Raw genomic sequence first — 18,892 nt, 5'->3', positions numbered from 1 at the left:
TACTGTAAGATTTCCCCTCCATTCCGGTTTTGGAGATAACTTGACATTTTGGATTTCCCTTCCCTTTCAGACTCAGTGACAATGGTCAACAATACACTTAGGGGCTAATTTATAATAGTGTTGCCCAGGGTATAGCTGGGTGGATGCCGTTCGCACGGCATTAGCTCCACTAGATGTCTTTGGTGAGTATATAAAACTCCTATACTATTCAGTGCCATCTAGGGGTGCTATTTCCATGCGAGCAGCATCTGCCCAGCTATACCCCGATCTGAACTTTTATATATGAACCCCTTAGAGAGGGTGAATCTCCCTAACAGGGACCTAGACAGAAATAAGGGATTATAACCCTTCTCCACTCCACTCCACCCAAAGCTAAAAAAATAAAGTTTTAGCTTTAGATACATTTTGCCTCCATGAAGGATCAGGATTTTGGTTACATAATATTTGATTCATGACATTAATAATTATACATTTTTCATATTAATAAACTAGTCCAGTAATACCAATAGAACAAGCATTGCCTGATAATGTCACGGTTCATCCCATTTGGCTTGGCGCTGTAGGTGGCTTCCTGAACACGTGGACATTTGTAGAACATGAATGTTTGTTTGTTTTCTTCTTCCCGGACTATTTCCCAGACTCAGGAATGATGGCGGTATCATTTCAGCCGCGTGGATGCCGCTAGTTTTGTTAATTAGTCGCCACACAGAACAAAGGGAAAAGCACTGGCCGGAGATGAAAGTGTAATGATTCAATGGGAAGTGAGGTTCAAAGAGCTGGCTGATGGGACAGCGAGGGGAGCCCAGACGGCTTTCATGTCATTCAATCCCAACAGTGCTGGTGTGTGTGTTTACACGCCATCCGTATCATGACTTCACTCTTGCCAATCCTGCCCGTCTCATCAGGTCGGTGAGGAGACCACGTGCACCAGTGCCAGGCATTACCAGGAGGCCAAATGTCTCTGGTTTCATCATCTTGTGTGTCCTGCTCATTGAGGTCTAGAAGGAGATCCTTTTCTGTTGGTGACCTATAGATCAGAAAAAATGTTCCTGGCCGACCCCTCCCGGGGGTTAGTTTATCTAGGCCTGCCGCCATATCCATGGCAGGTAAGAGACTGACTGCATCTGATAAAGTGAGCCTGTCACCAGAGAAACAAGGAGGTTAATCTCTCTCTATTGACCTGTATAAATCTGTGTGAGGACACTTGTGATGAGCAGCAAAGTCATTATTCATCTATGGCAGCACAGAGCACTGGGGTGGAAGGGTATGGAGCACATTTCAACTAATACAAAATGGGTTTTTAAAGCATTTCCAAAGATAAATCTGGTAAAATGATAACAAATGGGGGCGTAGGGTTAAAAGAAGGACAAAATATGTGAGACTTCAACTGGATCCCCCCTATTTATCCCATGACAGGTTTCCTTTGTATATAGAGGCAGTTTTCTAAGTACCTGGGGCAACATTAAACATAAGACCAGTGCCGTAGGGCCTGTGCCAATGGGCTTTGGGCTTGTGTCGATGGCATCAGTGTTACATCAGCTTGAGATGCTTCTGAGATCATTCAGAATTCATTGGCAGGTTTAATTGACTTGCAGTTGGCCTCTTCTGACCTGCATTTAAGCTGCTTCAAGCTTGTTTTGCATTCCTATAGACTTATATGGGAATATAAAACCCATTATAAGTGAACAAAAGCCCGTGCATACAGGCCCATATGTTTATGGTGAGCTCTGACCATACAAACTCTGTACGGTCAACTTTAGATCTACCAAAACTATGTAATATGAGGACCTACCTAAACCATGCAATCAATTTGTATCCAATCAGGGCAGACCCTTATAATACATACACAGGTTGATCTAAAGAAGATTGTACAATTAGACTGTAACGTGTGGTGAGCTTATGGATGGCAATTGACCAGTATATCTCCATATCATAGAGAGATGAAAGGCGTGTCTATCCTTGTCGTAAACATTGCGCCTGGAAATGACTATAATTTTTTTTCCTTTAATAATAAAATTTCCTTTAATAATAATTCCGGGATAAGAGCAGATCAAGTGGAAGGAAAGATTGCAGATTGGTTGATATGGATTGTTGGGGATCTGATGCACAGAGGAGAGTTCAGCTGTCTTCATGCACACATATATATTGCCACTTAGCGCCACCTTGTGGTCAGACATATCATAGCGCACCTATAACAGTCTACAGCAGAGGTGCCCACAATTTTTGTGTTTAAGATCTACTTTTTAAATGACGAGCTACATGAGATCTACCAACGAAAAAAAAAACTCCCTCGCTCTCTCTCCCCTGGCTGTCTCTCCTCGCTCTCCTGGCTGTCTCTCCTTGCTCTCTCTCCCGGCTGTCGCTCCCTGCTCTCCCTCCTGGCTGTCTTTCCTCGCTCTCTCTCTCCTGGCTGTCATTCCTCGTTTTTTTCTCCTGACTGTCTCTCCTCTCTCTCCTGACTGTCTCTCCTTGCTCTCTCCCCTGGCTGTCTCTCCTCTCTCTCCTGATTGTCTTGTCTCTCCTTGCTCTCTCCCCTGGCTGTCTCTCCTCGCTCTCTCTCCCCTGGCTGTCTTTCCTCTTTCTCCCCCCTCTCGCTCCTGGCTCACCTTGCTGTATTTTGCAACAGGTTGTGTAAACTAATATTCTTTGATGTAATACATAGCAGCACTTCAACCACCAGTATCCACCAGAAAGGTGTCAGGGAGCTTGGCTCAGCAGACTAAGGCCAATAGGTAATCATGTGTGCACAGCTAAATAAATATACCAAAATGAAATAAAGAGGCCACCATTCACACCCTTCGTGATCTACCAGCATCATCTTTGAGAGCTACTGGTAGATCACGAGCTACCTAATGGGCACCCCTGGTCTACAGTTACATCTAAACAGGCTTTGCCCACTGGCAGCACTTTCCTGCATTGCACTCTGCCAAGATAAGCAAATCTGTCCTGAGCGGTCAAGGATATTTTAAGAGAATAGTAGATGCTGCAAATAATTTTTAAACTGGCTGAGCCCCCACATGAAGAACAGCAATGTGTGATAACATATAATATATAGGTAGGAGCAGGGGCGGAACTAGAAATAACAGTGCCCCATAGCAAAAGTTTGCATGGGCCCCCCCACCCTTAGTCAGACCTCTAGTTCTGCAATCAGCAAAGCTTATGTTCCCTGCTGAATGAAGAGTGCTGGCCATGACTCACACAGAGGGTTCCCATAACATGTGTTGAGGTACATTTGCAATGTGTGTTGGTGCGCCATTCAAAATGGTATCACAGTGCAACACACGTCCAAGTATTTATCACCTTTCACAGAGATCACAGTACTCCCCCTGATTATGTCTTCATCTGCCTTTCTCATAAGAACCTGTCGCCTGGAGCCTGTTATTAAGAATAGGGAAAGGGCTGGGTTTCCATGGTCCTATCTTGTTTCCGCTGTCCTGATATGGAAGGGTGAGTGAGCGTTGTCACCATAAGACAGGAAGTGTGTTACTGGCAGGATCACCAGGTGAAAATAAAAAAAGAAAACTAATGCAGACATTCCACAATAAATGGCCAATTTGTTTTAGTGTTCCTGTAAAGTTCTATTTTCTTGTTTGACTTAAAGTGGCAAGTCACTTATCTGTGCGCTCTCCATGCAAGTGCTAGATGTCTGTTTATAAACAATTTACAGAGTCAGTTACCTGACAAATCTCTGTGAATGTTCCTACTGTGTGAATAGGGGCACAAACAAATGTTCTTAGTATATTTTCTTTTCAGGTTGAATGTTTTATTCGAAAAATACCTCATTTTGGCCACTAGATGGAGCCAAGGAGCATTGGACATAAATACTTCTTTCCTATGCTCCTCTGCTCCATCTAGTGGCCATATTGCGGTATTTTCCAAATGTCACATTCAAACTGAAAAGAAAATATACCAAGAGCATTCATTTTTGCCACTATTAACACAGAACGCATGTTCACAGAGATTTACAGGCTGAATGTTTTTTTTCTCTAAGGCCCCTACTTTGACCATGGCAATGCATAGAATAAGTTTAAATACTAGGTACTAAAGGGAGCCACACACCTCTTATCTCTACAGGATTTTTTGGAAAGTGTAACCACTTTTTATCATATGCAAAGCCTACTCTGTTTTGGACTTGAGTATTTAATAAAAACCATTAAAAAGGACATTTCTGCAACCGCCTTATCTAAGGACTGGCAAGCTACAATATACTGTATTACATTTTTGTTTTTGGCTTTAGATATACTTTAACATTAAGGGACGGTGCACACCCAGGCGACACCCCCACCGCACGGCAATCGTGCACGATTCTGCGCCGATTGCCGGCCGGTCCGGAGTCGCCCATGTGTGCACCGATCACGCTGTGGGTGCTATTATTTTCCAATGGCACCACAGTCGCCCCGGGCGGATCACGCAGTTTCCCGCCGTGATTCCGCCCGTGCTTCTGAACACGCCGCGCGTCGTGTATCGCAGAAAAAAGGTACTTGGGTGCCATTGGAAAATAATGGCACCCACAGCGTGATCGGTGCACACCTGGGTGGCTCCTGACCACGCTGCAATCGCACGGAATCATGCACGATTGCCACGCGGTGGGTTGTCACCCAGGTGTCTGGCCGGAAACATACAGTGTATCTGATGCTACAACAAACTGTAAGTTGAAGTGACTGAAACACACTTGTATTTGGCATACATAGCTGGCAGTTCCTGTGATTCCCTCCACAGGTTGCCTGCCATTACAGCACATTTTAGTAACTAGACTCCAACATATAAATAAGAGATCTGGTTTTTAATAGATCTGAATGGCTGCCATTGTTGGTTTATATAAATTAGAGACACGCAAGTCTGTAAAAAACTTTGGACAATGCAGTTTACTGACACTTCATTGCTGTCCCAATGCTTAGAGATTCCCAGCTGGTCATCAATGACATCAACTATATAAGCCATCGACCTGCAGCCTTGTGAACTTTCTGGTTGCCCTTAAAAGGGAAGTAAAGACAAACTTTTTTTGGCTTTCTTTCTCTTTTGGGTCTCAGGAGTTAATTTACTAATGTCCTCCTGTGACCCAAAGTCAGCAAATGACCGCTATCTCCTGACAGTACAGAGCTGTGCAGCAGCCAGGAAGGATCCCAACAATATTGTCAGGATCCATCCTGGCTGCCTAAGTGACAGCTGTCTCTCTAGAGCCAGAGCCCGCTGTGCCTGCCTCCTCCCCATCTGTCCCTCCAATGAGCGCCGGAGGAACAGAAAGGGGAGGGGCAAGTCCCTGCAGAGGGAGGTGACTGACAGTCATTGCTCTCTGCTGAAAAAAGAGATAGAGAACTGACCAATCAGTGGTTACATGGTCAGTCAGCTCTTGATGTTAGTGTCTTCATATGACAGCCACAGTGTCCCACGCTGGCTCTAAGCAGTGGGGAGAGTATGTTTTACTCTCCCTGTACTTCTCCTTTAAATAATTTATATTATAAGAGAACTATGGGCCAACCTTTTTTTGGCCATAGTTCTCTTCAAGCTCATGGGAGGACATAAACTAATGTCCTCTGGTGACACAAACTCAGTATATAGCCGGCTATTGCTCGCTACATAGATGCGCCTCAGCTGGGACAGATCCCAACAATACTGTCAAGATCCGCCCTGTTGGCTGATTGACAGCTGGCTCTGCCTCCCTAGAGGCAGAGCCAGCTGTGCCCGCCCCCTCCCATATCTGTTCCTCCAGTCAGCGCTAGAGAAACAGAGAGGGGAGGAGGGGAATCCATGCAGGGAGCAATGACTGACAGTCATCGCTCCCAGGATCGGGAAGTCAGCGATCTGCGGTATGTGTTCACTGACTTCCCCATCAATAGAGTGGCCTGTGACAGCGTCAGAGTAACAAGTCGGCTTGAACTTGGGGATGAGTTTTTTTCGCTCACCCCATAATTCACCTTTAATAGGTCTATACCTATACCTTATATGTCAGTATTTCAGTCCTCCTGTAAAATTCAGATCATGTTTCGGAATGTTTGAGAACCATATGTAGTCATTGTATCAATGTGGAAATCACCATCTTATTGGTAACGTTTGCTGTGAAAAGTTCCATCTGCCTTTTTCTATTGTTAAATAACGAGCATTAAAAGGATACATTGGAAAAAAGAGTTCCGCTGCTTCCTTCCTACATGTGGGAGGTTTAGCGCCATCAATGTCCAGTAAAAGCATTTTTCATAGAGGAAATGCCGATAGTTGCGTTTAAGAAAGCATGTGTTGACACACAAAAATGCAGATAAAAGAAATTCTTTCAGTTTGCTGGTTTTCTCTCTTCTTCTCGTTCACACCACCGCCTTGCAGTAATGTGCACATTGCCGTAACATCCCAAGTCACCAAGCTTGCGGGGGTACAATGCACTGGCATTTTCTTTTGCATTAACATGTGGCAAAATGTTTTGCATTTTAAAAGTATCTCAGCATCAAAATTATACAGTGCACTTCGATGCACCATGTGCGTTGCAGTATGCTGTGGTAACAAAAATGAATGGGGACATTAGCTCTGGTGATCATGATGACCGCCAGGGATTTCCCTCACGTTGGAAGGATTGCCACTCACTTCCTGTTGTGGCTGCAGGACAGGAAGTGAAGGGAAATCTCCACAATGGGACACAGATGGCAAAAAAATGACAGGGGTTATAACCCTCTTAATATGAAAAGGTTTTGACTTCAGTTCTACTTTAACGGAAAATGATTAAAGGGTCAGTCCACATAAAAGGCATAGGTTACCTATAGATGGGATCTGGTGGTCTAAGTCTGCTCACAGATTCTTGTATACCTTGGATGCTTCAAAAGCAAGATTTCCATGCCAAAATTCCTTTGTTCCAGTGCACCGCGGAGTTTTGTGTGTTCCAGCCCACCTTTGTGTGTTCCCGCCCACCTCTGTGTGTTCCCGCCCCTCCTGTTCTACTCTTCACAACATAAAATAAATAAAAATACAACAGGGAAAATGGGAGTCCATCATAATGATAACAGGAGGGCAGAGCCAGCGACCCTGTGCAGAGAGATCTCACTAACTGAGTCATAAAGAGATACAAGACATTGTCAGGGGGGTTCAGTTCACCCACCAAACAATAAAATATCACTTTTGGATGTGCCGACCCTTTACAGTCAGCAAACAGACACAATAAAAATGCTCCATAGAGGCATGAAAAAGTTCAGTTTGACCAGAGGTGAGCAAACCTTTTCACTCATACCAGGAACACTGAACACTCATATAACTGGAACATCTTAGTCTTGCTTAGCTTTTTATTTCAACCGGTCCCCCATTGGGGAGATTTCCTCCCATGCGCTATCCTGGTGGTAGGATCAGTAAAGCTGGTCCTGCTCAATCCTCCAAAACTCAATCTGCGGGTGGCCCTGCCCACACCACCCATCTTGAAAAAGCCAGCTTAAGTCATGTGAAGTCTCTCCAGGGCTGAATACGAGAAATCTAACTGTGTATGGCCAGTTTAAGTCATGGGCTTCGGGGCTTGGAAATGATGAATGACAGACCAAACTGGATGGTAGAGTCTAAAAAAAACGTTTAATAATTGTGTTGAACATCCGACACGTTTCAAGGGTAGACACAACCCCCTTCCTCAGGGCTCGGAAGAGAATGATGAGAATGAGCAAATGGAATGAGCAAAAAAATTGCAGCCGTGGGTAGTTCTCCCAAAACGTGTAGATTGCAGGCAGTGATTCAATTTTGCCCCTGAAACACGTTGGATGTTTGATCAACCAAATATCAAACTTTTTCATGGACTCTAAAATACATCTTAGTCAGGTGCACCTCTGTTTTCTGTCCCTGAGTTGCTCCCAGTACCTCCTATTGTGCGTCTTTGAGCTGCCCAACCATAAGCTAAGGAGCTTTCTACAAATCAGGTTGGGTCTATCATAAAGGAGAGCAAGAGAGCAAGAGACTCCTCCCAGCGTCTCTGAAATATTCTCACGATTTGATGTTTTTCATTACTGTCTGGCTACCCCCTGTTCCCTTCCTTTCTCTTCAATCACAGAGACACACGGTGAGGGGAAATCTCTCAGGTGGAGTTACAGACAGCAGTAATAACCCAACAGATGGTCTAACCCTTCCACCGTGCTGCCTGGAGTGGGGCTTAATGTAGTAATAAACTCTCAAACCATTTTTCAATAATGAACCGATATTAAACAAATATCCATTGCCCAGCAAGATATTTCTTTCTATTTTCACCCAAATACTTAGGGCTAGTTCACACCAGCCCCAGTGCATTCCGGCACGATTGGTGCCAGAATGCACTAGATCACATTCTGGCCAGCTCACTTTGCACAGTGCAATCACCCGCACCAGGATGCGTGGCACATCAGTGCCTCCTTTCTGGTCCGGTGCGGTCAGAAAGAATAGTGCATGCAGCAGAAAGTTTCAGTGCGGTCATAAAAAAACAGTGCATGCAGCGGTTTTTTTGACCGCACCGGAACACAGGCACTGATGTGCCACGCGTTCTGGTGCGGGTGATCGCACTGCGGCCGGAGGGCAGGGCTGCATTGCCATTGACTTCAATGCACCGCCACGCTCCCAAAACCAAGTGAGCAGGCTGGAATGCAATGCAGTGTGTTCCGGCACCAATCGGGCTGGAACGCACTGGGGCTGGTGTGAACTAGCCCTTACAGTCATCATGATTGAGAATAGCTCCATCTCACTCACCTTGGCTTTCCTGAACTGAATTTTAAGAAGGGTGGAGGGAGGATTAGGGAACAGTAGGATAGCTTGCCTTGCTGTAACTGTGTCTTTGTGGAGACATGCACAGCTTACAAGCACAGACAAGGGTGGGTGCATAGGACCCCACAAGGATATGTCAAAGTACCAGCTGGTTCTGCAGGAAACTGAAACTTTCTGAACATCAAGGAGCAGCATCCATTGTAAGTAATACAGTCAGCATCTGAAATAGCTTAAAAAAACTTTGACATTAATATTACTTTAAACCAGAGGCTCAGCAAAGGCAATATCTACTTTGTATCAATCTGCTGCACAACCTCGTCATGTTGCCTCAGATGTGACCGATGTGATTAAAGTAAATAGAAAGGCAGCTCTGCCAGTTGACATGGCAGTTAATAAGTGAACTGAGGCCAGTTCACCTGGTGGGAGTGTGGGCCAGGGGGAGGAGGTACAAACGTTGGGAATGAAAGCTGTAAGTCCCTCTGTAGGATGCTGTACAGGGAGGGGCTCTGCCAGAGTAAAGTTTAGTCCACCTCGCATACTGTGCTGCAGTGGGCTGGCAGTTCTCTGTGTAACTAGAGCAGTCTGATTGCAAGGGGGAGAGAGAACAGGAGAGCTGTGTGTTGTATATGTGTGCATGGGACACCAGGCAAGGCTGCAGGAATGAAGGTGACACTCTACTGCCTCCTCCAACTTTTCTTCCTGTGTAAGGTGGCACTCTGCATCACCTTCAAATATCACCGCTACGAGGACCTGATGCAAACCCTCTACGATGTGCACAGTTCCTGTCCCTACATCACCAGGATCTACAGCGTTGGACGCAGCCATCAAGGGAGACACTTGTACGTCATCGAATTCAGCGACTACCCAGGGGTCCATGAGCTTCGTAAGTACTAAACGATGGTGTCGTTAACGAATCCTTAGCTGAGTTACTTACGAACCAGAAATTGTGGCTAGAAGGTCTAAAAGACACCCGGTCACAGGCACATATTGCCAGAAGTCCGTAAGATTCCTATCGGTAGGGCAATTTAACCGTATGTGGACGTAGAGCGATTGCATTAGCCTGCAAGTCGTTGAGCACCGTCTATTCCACTGTGCTGACAAGGCTAAGGCACCACATGTACAGCTCTATAACAAATTCATCCCATAGGCTCAATTGGCATAGTTAACACTTCAATATGAGGACGCTTATTTTCAAAACAGTGACAGTTATTTTCAGCTGTATAATGAGATTTGCCAATTACGGTTACAGTGCTAAAATAAAGATCTGCAACATTGTGCTGAAGTTTTTAGAATTTCCAATATGTGCTCTGCGGTGGATGAAAAAAACTGTCACCGCATGTACAGTCCTATAATGAATCCATTCCATGGGCTCAATTGAATCCATCCCCTAGGCTCAATAGAACACCAAGATCAGTGGGCTCATTTAAAAAGTGACGGTTATTTTCAGCTGAGTTCAATAAGATTTAGTCACGTTGCTAAAATGACAGATCTGTATCCTTGTGCTAAAACTTTGTATATAGCTCATGTGTGTTTTCCGGTGGATGAGCATGATAAAAAAAAAAAGATGTCTGTGACATCATTAGGTGTAGTTTTCCTTTGAGGAGACTTTAAGCACTAAAATGAATCAAAAATGCATCTTTCTTGTGCCTACATTGAAGTCTATTGGGACATCACCAACAACTTTCCCAAAATTGCCCCGCGCCATGATGCATTGATGTTAACGGGCACCATTAAGAACAATATGATTTCCATTGTCGTGGCGTGCAGACGCAGAACAAATCGCACTAGTGCATAAAGTGAGGGGAAGTTTTTGTCAAACATCCGACCAAGTGCAGGTGGTGTTGCTGGTTTATCTGAATCACCTACATACGATAAATGAAACTAATGTTGGTTCACTTTAATTACCATCAGTGTTCCAGACAAAAGCTCATACAGATTCATTGTATATATTATATTAAAAGAGATACAATCATAGATACATTGTATGTCATATATGGAGTAAATACAATTATACAGATTCATTGTATATCATATATGGAAGAGATACAATCATGCAGAGGCATTGTATATAATATATGGAAGAGATACAATTATACAGAGACATTGTATATAATATATGAAGAGATACAATCATACAGAGACATTGTATATAATATATGGAAGAGATACAATCATATAGAGACATTGTATATAATATATGGAAGAGATACAATCATGCAGAGACATTGTATATAATATATGAAGAGATACAATCATACAGAGACATTGTATATTATAAATGGAAAAGATACAATCATACAGAGACATTGTATATCATATATGGAAGAGATGCAATCATACAGAGACAATGTATATAATATATGGAAGAGATACAATTATACAGATACATTGTATATAATATATGAAGAGATACAATCATACAGTGACAATGTATATAATATATGGAAGAGATGCAATCATCCAGAGACAATGTATATAATATATGGAAGAGATACAATCATACAGAGACATTTATATAATATATGAAGAGATACAATCATACAGAGACAATGTATATAATATATGAAGAGATACAATCATACATAGACATTGTATATAATATATGATGAGATACAATCATACAGAGACATTGTATATAATATATGAAGAGATACAATCATACATTCAAAATTTAGGGTACTTTTTTTGTTATATAGTAAAAAATAAAAACCCCATTGGTGAATAAAAGCCACCAAAAGAAAGCTCTATCTGTCCCCAAAAAATGGTATGAAAATCGTTTCAGTAAAGCGTTGCATGACGGAATAAACATCAGTCAAAGTACCGCAGCGCTGAATACTGAAAAATGGCCTGGCCAGGAAGGGGGTGAAACACTATGGCCTTCAAGTGGTTAAGAAACATTCAACATCACTGCCTCAGGCCCCAATTCACACCAAGCGACATACCTTACAAGCAGGGCCGGGATAGCGCGACTGTTTGGGGCGACGTTCCAGCAAAGATCGCGCGACCTTCACCGTCGGGCTGCATTCAAAAATAGAAAATCGCGGGAAAAAGGGTCCTGCTGAAGCAACAGGCGACATGGAGCTGTACATTAGAACAGCTCCATTGAATAACATTGGCCGGCGACTTCTCGCGATAATGCGCGAAATAGCGGGATTTTACGCACAGTGTGAAGGGGGCCTTATGCAAAATAGGGAAACATATTAAAACATTTATACACTTAATAAAACATGGGGGGGAGGGGAAGGTTGTTTTGCTCCCGGAGGGGAGGGGGGAAGGCTGTGCGTCTCTCACCGGGGGTTCAGAACGTCCCGGATCACCTTTGTAGTTGGGCCGGTTACAATCAGGCAGCGGCGGCGGCCTCTAAACAGGCAGATTAGACGGCCGCTCGCGGGGGCCTTGCGAGGAGGAAGCGGCAGTCTAATATAATATATGGAAGAGATACAATCATACAGATACATTGTATATATTATTTTAAAAAGAGATACAAGTTTCACAGCAATGTAGGCAGACGTCTTCAGACGGGCAGGTATGTAACATTGCTTCGCAGCCTGTGGCTGTGTGCTGGCTGCCATTGTGGCAACAAAATGACAGCTGGAAGTCTAATTCTATGGGATTACCAGGCAGAACGTCAGCGCCGGGTTGGAAAATAAACTACTAACTCCTCTTCTGCTCTGATCATTTCCTTACACTTTAGACTGTTACTCCATGAAGGTGATTCCAACGTCTTATGTAACTAATGTAACTTCTGCAGCTGCCCTTTAAAGGGAAAGGATAGTGTATTGTAGTGATAGGCAGCCTCAGCACTCTAGCTGGGATGAAAGTACAAATCTCATTGTGCCTCTGCCTCTGGGAGTCATGCCTGTGGCTGTCAGAGTCTTGCAATGCCTCATGGGCAGGGCAGTTCCCTTAATGAGGAAGCCTGTGGCGGTTGCCTCAGGCTGCATCTCTTTGAGTTATATTGGGGGCGACATGGCCACCTGGCTGCACAATGTTTGGAATGTGCCTGCTGCCCCCTTTTCCACCCAGAGTGTCCCATGTTGCTAAGTGCCAGGCAGGGAGATCTGTAAGGGCCATATACATCTTCCTGCCCAGCTCTTAACAACCTGGCATGCTCTGGCTGGCATCCAATCCAACGTCTGGTAGCGTCACTGGCTGCCAGGAGATGGGCGGGACACCAGCCAGAGCGTCCCTGGTTGCTATGATGTGAGCGAGGCGATGCAGAGCCGCAGAGGGCATCACCCTCATGTCTAGCAGCACTCTCTTCTACCCATCTCTCGCTGCTCTGATTGCATGCAAAGCCAGCAGGAGTACAGAGGCTGCCTACTCTTGGTGTATTGTCTCTGAGCAGATCTTTGGAGTCATGCTGAAGTCATATTGATGTGTCTTTCACATTTTTTAAATGCTTTCCCTTCCATATTTTTGTTGTTGGGTTAAATATAGAGATTTGAGGAGAGGGAGCACTCTGTGGCTCATTGCAATTAATGTGCTTCCTTTCATAGGACCACCATTGGCAGGCACCATAGGCACCACCATCTTGCTTTCTGGGTCATAGCAGTGAGATCTGGGGACAGCTGTTAGTTATTGGGTTCCCTCATAATAATCTAACACATATGCTGTTCAAGAAGAATGCAAATGACTCTTTAAATGATATTTATGTACCCTGGAGTACTGTGTAGAATGACAGCGGCTACAGTAGCCGTAGAGCAGACATATCACAGAGTGTGTACACATCAATCACTGTATATCTGTATTGTTTGAATGACAGGTGGAAATAACAACGTTAGCAGTTCATTGTTCTGTAGACAGTGTAGTATTTCCTCGCATTCCTGTTCTATTATCCCTTTAATGTGTCACTGGCAGGATAGAGAGGATTGCCCAGAGGTGACATTTATCTACACAGATGTTGAATAGCTTTTTACAATGAAGATAACATCTCTTTATCACACGCCGGTACACAGTTCAAAGAATCAGTAAGATAAAAGTAGCTTTAGGCCTCATTCACACGACAAAAGGCCGGCACTTACAGCTCCGTGCTGCATGCACGGCCATATCGGGCAGCTCCCAGGAAGGACAGGTGCTGCGTGTAAATAGTATGCAGCCCCTGTCCTTCTCTATGGGAGTACGCGGCCATACGCCGCCTTATGCTCACCCCAAGTGCAGGTCCGTGCAGAGTCCCGGCTCGGACACAGACAGGATCCATCCTGCCAGCGTACGAGTACGGACACACGCACCCGCATGGACGTGCAGGGCGGGTGAGCGTAAAGTTTCCGCTTATCTACACAGTACATATTGTGACATCAGATGCTTCAAATCTTATATCGTGTCTGGTTACATGTTATTCATAACTTCTTTGTTGAAGGAAACATATGCTTTGAGTTAGGACTATGCCAAATGTATTTCATAACAGAGAAAAAGCAAAATTGTCATTATTCCAAACAAAGGAATCTTTTATATCACCCTCCGTTCCATTGGCATGTACATAACGTCCACCCAGAAGTGATATTTTAGTTACCGATGGACCCAGATGGGCCAAGGCAGTTCCTGGCGTCTTCTACGTTTTAGATGATCCTACAGCGAGCTCTTCTTGCCATAATTCCCAATCATTCCATCTAAAGGTGAGCTTACCTAGGTATAAACCTGAGGCCGAAGCTGGGTGGGGGCTGGGGAGGGCATGTTCCCCCCAGGTGCCGCTTTAGGAGGTGCGCCACTAAGTGTGTGGATGGAGAATTTCTCCCTTGGGGGGGGAGCAACTCTGAGCATTTGCCCCACGTGACAGAATGGCTAGCTTCTCCACTGTGTCTAACCCTATGCTGCCAGTGGGAGCTGGCCCTTTAAGTGAGCCATGGCACCAGTGGCCTGAAGGAGGGGTCCATCTAGTCCTAGCCCCTGCTCCTGTAGTTGACTCTGTCAATAACCACTTGGTCACAGTTGTGGGGGCGCTAATTGAGCGTGCCCTAGAACAACACAAGGACACATATATGAGGCAACTGGGCATAAAGGCCCACCCGCCATGCTGCCATATATATGCATTACGCTGTCGTAAAGAAGTTATTTCCTTCAATACAGTGAACTGGTTTTTAGCCTACACAGCTTAAAGGGCCAATGGGATAAATTCAGCATTAAAGTCCAATTTTAGCTCATTTTGTTTTCAATTTTGGATAGAGTGGAGAAGGATCAGAACTTTTGTCAGGTTTCTTTGATGCATGTGTAGCGCTCAGCCCCAAAGGAGCCGCTGAATGATCGGGTCTTCCAATAGCCTGTCTAGGGATTATTAAAACACATGGCTGCCCCAAAAGCACTTACCACTTCCAGTGGTTACCGACAGATTGAAGTCCAGACAATAGCTCCAAGATGATTCTCTTTTATTTCTGAACTCCAGGGAGAGAGGGAGAGGGTCAAGCACGTCCAGCATGAAGGTAGACTCCTTGTACTTGAAATAGAGCAAAGTAACTGCTGCAACCACAGACTTGGACCTTTAAGCCGTACCGGCAATCTGTGTGCAGAACCTCTGGCAAGCAGTACTGTCAAGGGTCTTGTTCAGGTTCAACTTCAGACATGAGTGGCTGACCACTGGGCCTCCAGGCTCAGGCCCCAGCGTCCAGGCCTAGGCCCCAGGCTTAGGCCTAGTCCATTCTGTGTCTTCAGCAGCAGGCATCCTGCCCCCAGCAAGGAGGGCCCTGGGGGAGGGAAGAGACTGTTGTATCAGCCACACTCAGCATTTATCTCCTCTCCCAGCATGCATCACTGGTACTGTCCTACAGAAACTGGCTGGGAGACATAAATGCCCAAAGCAATCCTCATTGGCTGTTCTGCCCTGTGTGGAGGTGTGCAGGTATACTATGCCTTCTATGTGGGTTTACACTCTATATGTTCATATTTGACTGCAATGTACCTCTATAGACTTTGGTCTTTCTCCCTTCCTCCAACGAGAGATGTTACAATTACCCTCCAGTGGATAGATGCATGGAAGCTGCCAACTGATTTGTTTTAAAAAAAAAAGTGCAAGCTGTAGCTGTCATCTTTATTCTTATGTGAATTTACAATGAGTCACTGACCTTGAAAATGTAGGCATGTTGGAAGTGCGACGTCAGTGTTCCAAGTCTGAATACACCTGACAATGTGCACCCTTACAAACAAGTCACCAATGGCATCCTTCATATGTTTATGTAGGATGATCCTTTAAGTAATTTCTATCTTATGTTGTAAAGCTCAGAGATTTACACTGATGTATGTTCTGTTCTCTCCATAGTGGAGCCAGAGTTTAAGTATGTAGCCAACATGCACGGGAACGAGATTCTGGGAAGAGAGCTTCTCCTACAACTGGCCGAGTTCCTGTGTGAAGAGTATCGGAACAGGAATGAGAGGATTGTCCGGCTCATTGAGAACACACGGATACATATCATGCCTTCCATGAACCCAGATGGTTATGAAGTTGCTGCTGACCAGGTAGAACTGAACTCTTTCCTTGTGACCCGTTCTAGGGGGACACACTTTATATCTAAACTGAATGTGTTTCAACCAAAGGCATTTGTATTCCATCAGTAGAATTGGATCTGTGTGCATATGCCATGGAAATATTTTTCACTGAATGGTGATGTGGATATGTCCCCAGTGCATCCCATAGTTTTTAGTGTTGGTGGCTTTCTAGTTCTGACCTCGTGGTTTCTGGTTCTTTGCCCAGTGGTTCTCTGATGGTTCCAGAAAGTTTTTGGGTCAATAGCTTTATGGTAACTGGCGTTACACTGGGCAACACTTTAGACCTGCCAGCTTGTGCCTTGTGTTGGGTCATTATGATGCCTCATTATGCCTCTACAGTATTGAGGGTACATGTGTGAATTCCTGTGCGCCCTTTTTGTCTATAAAGAGAGATTAGATTAGTTTGAGTAGTTCATGAGCTTTGAAGTCTAGGACAACTGATCTTGGATTTTAAAGGCTTGCATGGCCAGATCACTGAGCGAAAAGCAGAATAATGTGGGACCACCATTGCAAGGTGGTGGTAGATCATTCGTTGTGGCAAGTTTCAAAAAAATTGTGGGGGAACAACTGTTGTCAGAGAAGGTCAAGTAGCTCTACAGCAATATGGGACCCAATTGTTCACAACAATAAGCACCCTTGGTGGTTGTAATATCTTCCAATGGGCTTGTATTACCTCTAAGTGACCATCCGGGGAACAAGTACCAGTCATCACATTGTCTTAACTGCAGATGTCATTTCTGATGCTTATTATAGCCAAGAAGAAAGTGTTCTCTTGGTGGAGCCCAGGGCTCCCTGTCTGCGCCTCTGTGTCGTGTTTGCCAGAATCCACCCTACAGATACATAAGGAACATAATATTCCTCAGTGTGTACAAATTCCACTTTTCAACAGAATGCAATATTGACATGGTAACTGGAATGTTCGTCCTTTTGTTTTCCATAGAAGGAAAGTGAATTCATATATTTTCATTGTAATTAGGTTTATTACACCCTTGACTCACACAAATGGTAGAGCTGAAGCATTTCTGAAACATAATAGATACCCCCCCAATGAATAAATTGTAATTGTTTCCTTATATAGCAATCTTACTACGCATTAGTAGGTTCTAATCATAGATACTTCCTAATGTCATCCTGTTTTCTATTATCTGCATTGGTTGGGATTGTTACTGTACCATGCTGTGAAGAATGAAAGCAAATAGTTTGCTGTAGAAGTGGTTCAATGCTAACACATATATCATATCTATCTACTATATGCCACGATCTACAAAGTAGGAAGGCATTGCATCACCAGTTGAAAGACTGTTGTGTGTTATAATTGGGCAGTTTTATGCTCACAAGTGCCTTTTATGTGCCTTGAGTTTTCCCAATTATTTACATATCAGGTCTAGAAAAGCTTTTTATTCTAAAACATATTCATTCATTTTTTACTGTTTAACTTGGTGTGTAGTGTGTGTAGCGGGTTAAATATACCTCTTAATTAGGTTTATATTTGCGCAGATGACATAAAAGATAGGCAGTTCCTGAGTATCATCTGTAACCTTGAAAAAAAACATTTGAGATCTGCTTCTACTGGCAACACAAATACAGTTATTGGCTTCTCTTTGGTCTCTTTGATCTTGTGTTTTTGTTAAGAATATGTTTTGATATTTTCTGTGCAGTACTAATATATAAAAACATGAATAATAATAATGATAATATAATAATAACCAACTTACTCCATAGGGACCATATTTTAATGGGTACTTGACGGGGAGAAATAACTTTAATAATGTAGATCTGAACCGGAATTTCCCTGATCTAAACATGGTCATGTACTACAATGAGAAGAATGGAGGACCAACCGATCACATTCCTCTCCCCGACAACTGGAAGGCACAGGTGAGTACAGAGTTCAGCTTAGAAAGTTGTTTTGAACCAGTATGACTGTTCTGTTAGTATAAATCATAATTTCACCTCTCTTCAAAGCTTTCCTCTGCTAATGTAGGGCAAAGTAACGGATTCATTTAACTCAACATCTCCCCTGCAGTACATACTCACCTTTCCTTGCTACCCCACTGCTCCGTTTAGCCACTGGGATTGGTAAAAAAAGGACTGTGTAAGCTCCAAACCGACTTGTCGGACTGACATGGAGCTATGGACCCCCTACTTGGCCACATGTGACAGGGCTGGGCCAATCTGGAGGCACCTAGCACTGTAACATTGGAGAGGGGAGTTGCAGTTATTCCATTTTGCTCCCAGTAGTGCAGGAGGGAGGCAAGCTTTGTATGTACTGCTGAGAAGTGGGGAGGTCAAAGGAGACTTTTTGCCGAACAAGGCACAGGCTCAGTTTAAGTATGTAAACTATACCTAATTTGTGGACCAGATCTACCTTTTATACTGTAGCCTTCAATGTCTTCACTAACAATGTTGTATATTAACTCATCACCACTCTATTCAAAATGTTAAAGCTGTTTAAGTTGGAGATTAACATTCTCAGCTGCCCTTCTGAAATCTTATGCAAACATGTTTTTACCCTTGTACTTTAAAGGGTCAGTCCAAATACCTCAGTTGTAAAAAATCTTGGACTATTAAACCTCCTTTAAACCAGCACAGTTCTTGTATCTTCTTACCTTTTACAGAGTTTATGAAGGGGTTCCGATCTGCATGTTGGAGCTTCAATTTTTATTTTATAACAATGAGTGTGTGTGTGTGTGTGTGGGGGGGGGGGGCCCTTGTGAGAATGGGGGGGCTG

The 18,892-nt window shown here is 44.0% G+C and overlaps 1 protein-coding gene across 1 annotated transcript in view; it reads left to right on the top strand.

The window, feature by feature from the left end:
• Window positions 1-9,153: 9,153 nt before the first annotated feature.
• Window positions 9,154-18,892, top strand: part of CPN1 (carboxypeptidase N subunit 1) — a 26,729-nt gene continuing 16,990 nt past the window's right edge. The window contains exons 1-3 of the mRNA XM_018559795.1: window positions 9,154-9,568; window positions 15,935-16,131; window positions 17,884-18,039. Coding sequence (XP_018415297.1) covers window positions 9,346-9,568; window positions 15,935-16,131; window positions 17,884-18,039 — 576 coding nt within the window. The 5' untranslated portion in view covers window positions 9,154-9,345. The remainder of the gene's footprint in view (window positions 9,569-15,934; window positions 16,132-17,883; window positions 18,040-18,892) is intronic.

Source organism: Nanorana parkeri, unplaced genomic scaffold, assembly GCF_000935625.1.
Source record: "Nanorana parkeri isolate BGI_ZX_2015 unplaced genomic scaffold, ASM93562v1 scaffold2, whole genome shotgun sequence".
NCBI classification, from domain to species: domain Eukaryota; kingdom Metazoa; phylum Chordata; class Amphibia; order Anura; family Dicroglossidae; genus Nanorana; species Nanorana parkeri.
The sequence above is the reverse complement of the archived record's forward strand: the minus strand, read 5'-3'. Positions and strand labels throughout refer to the sequence as shown.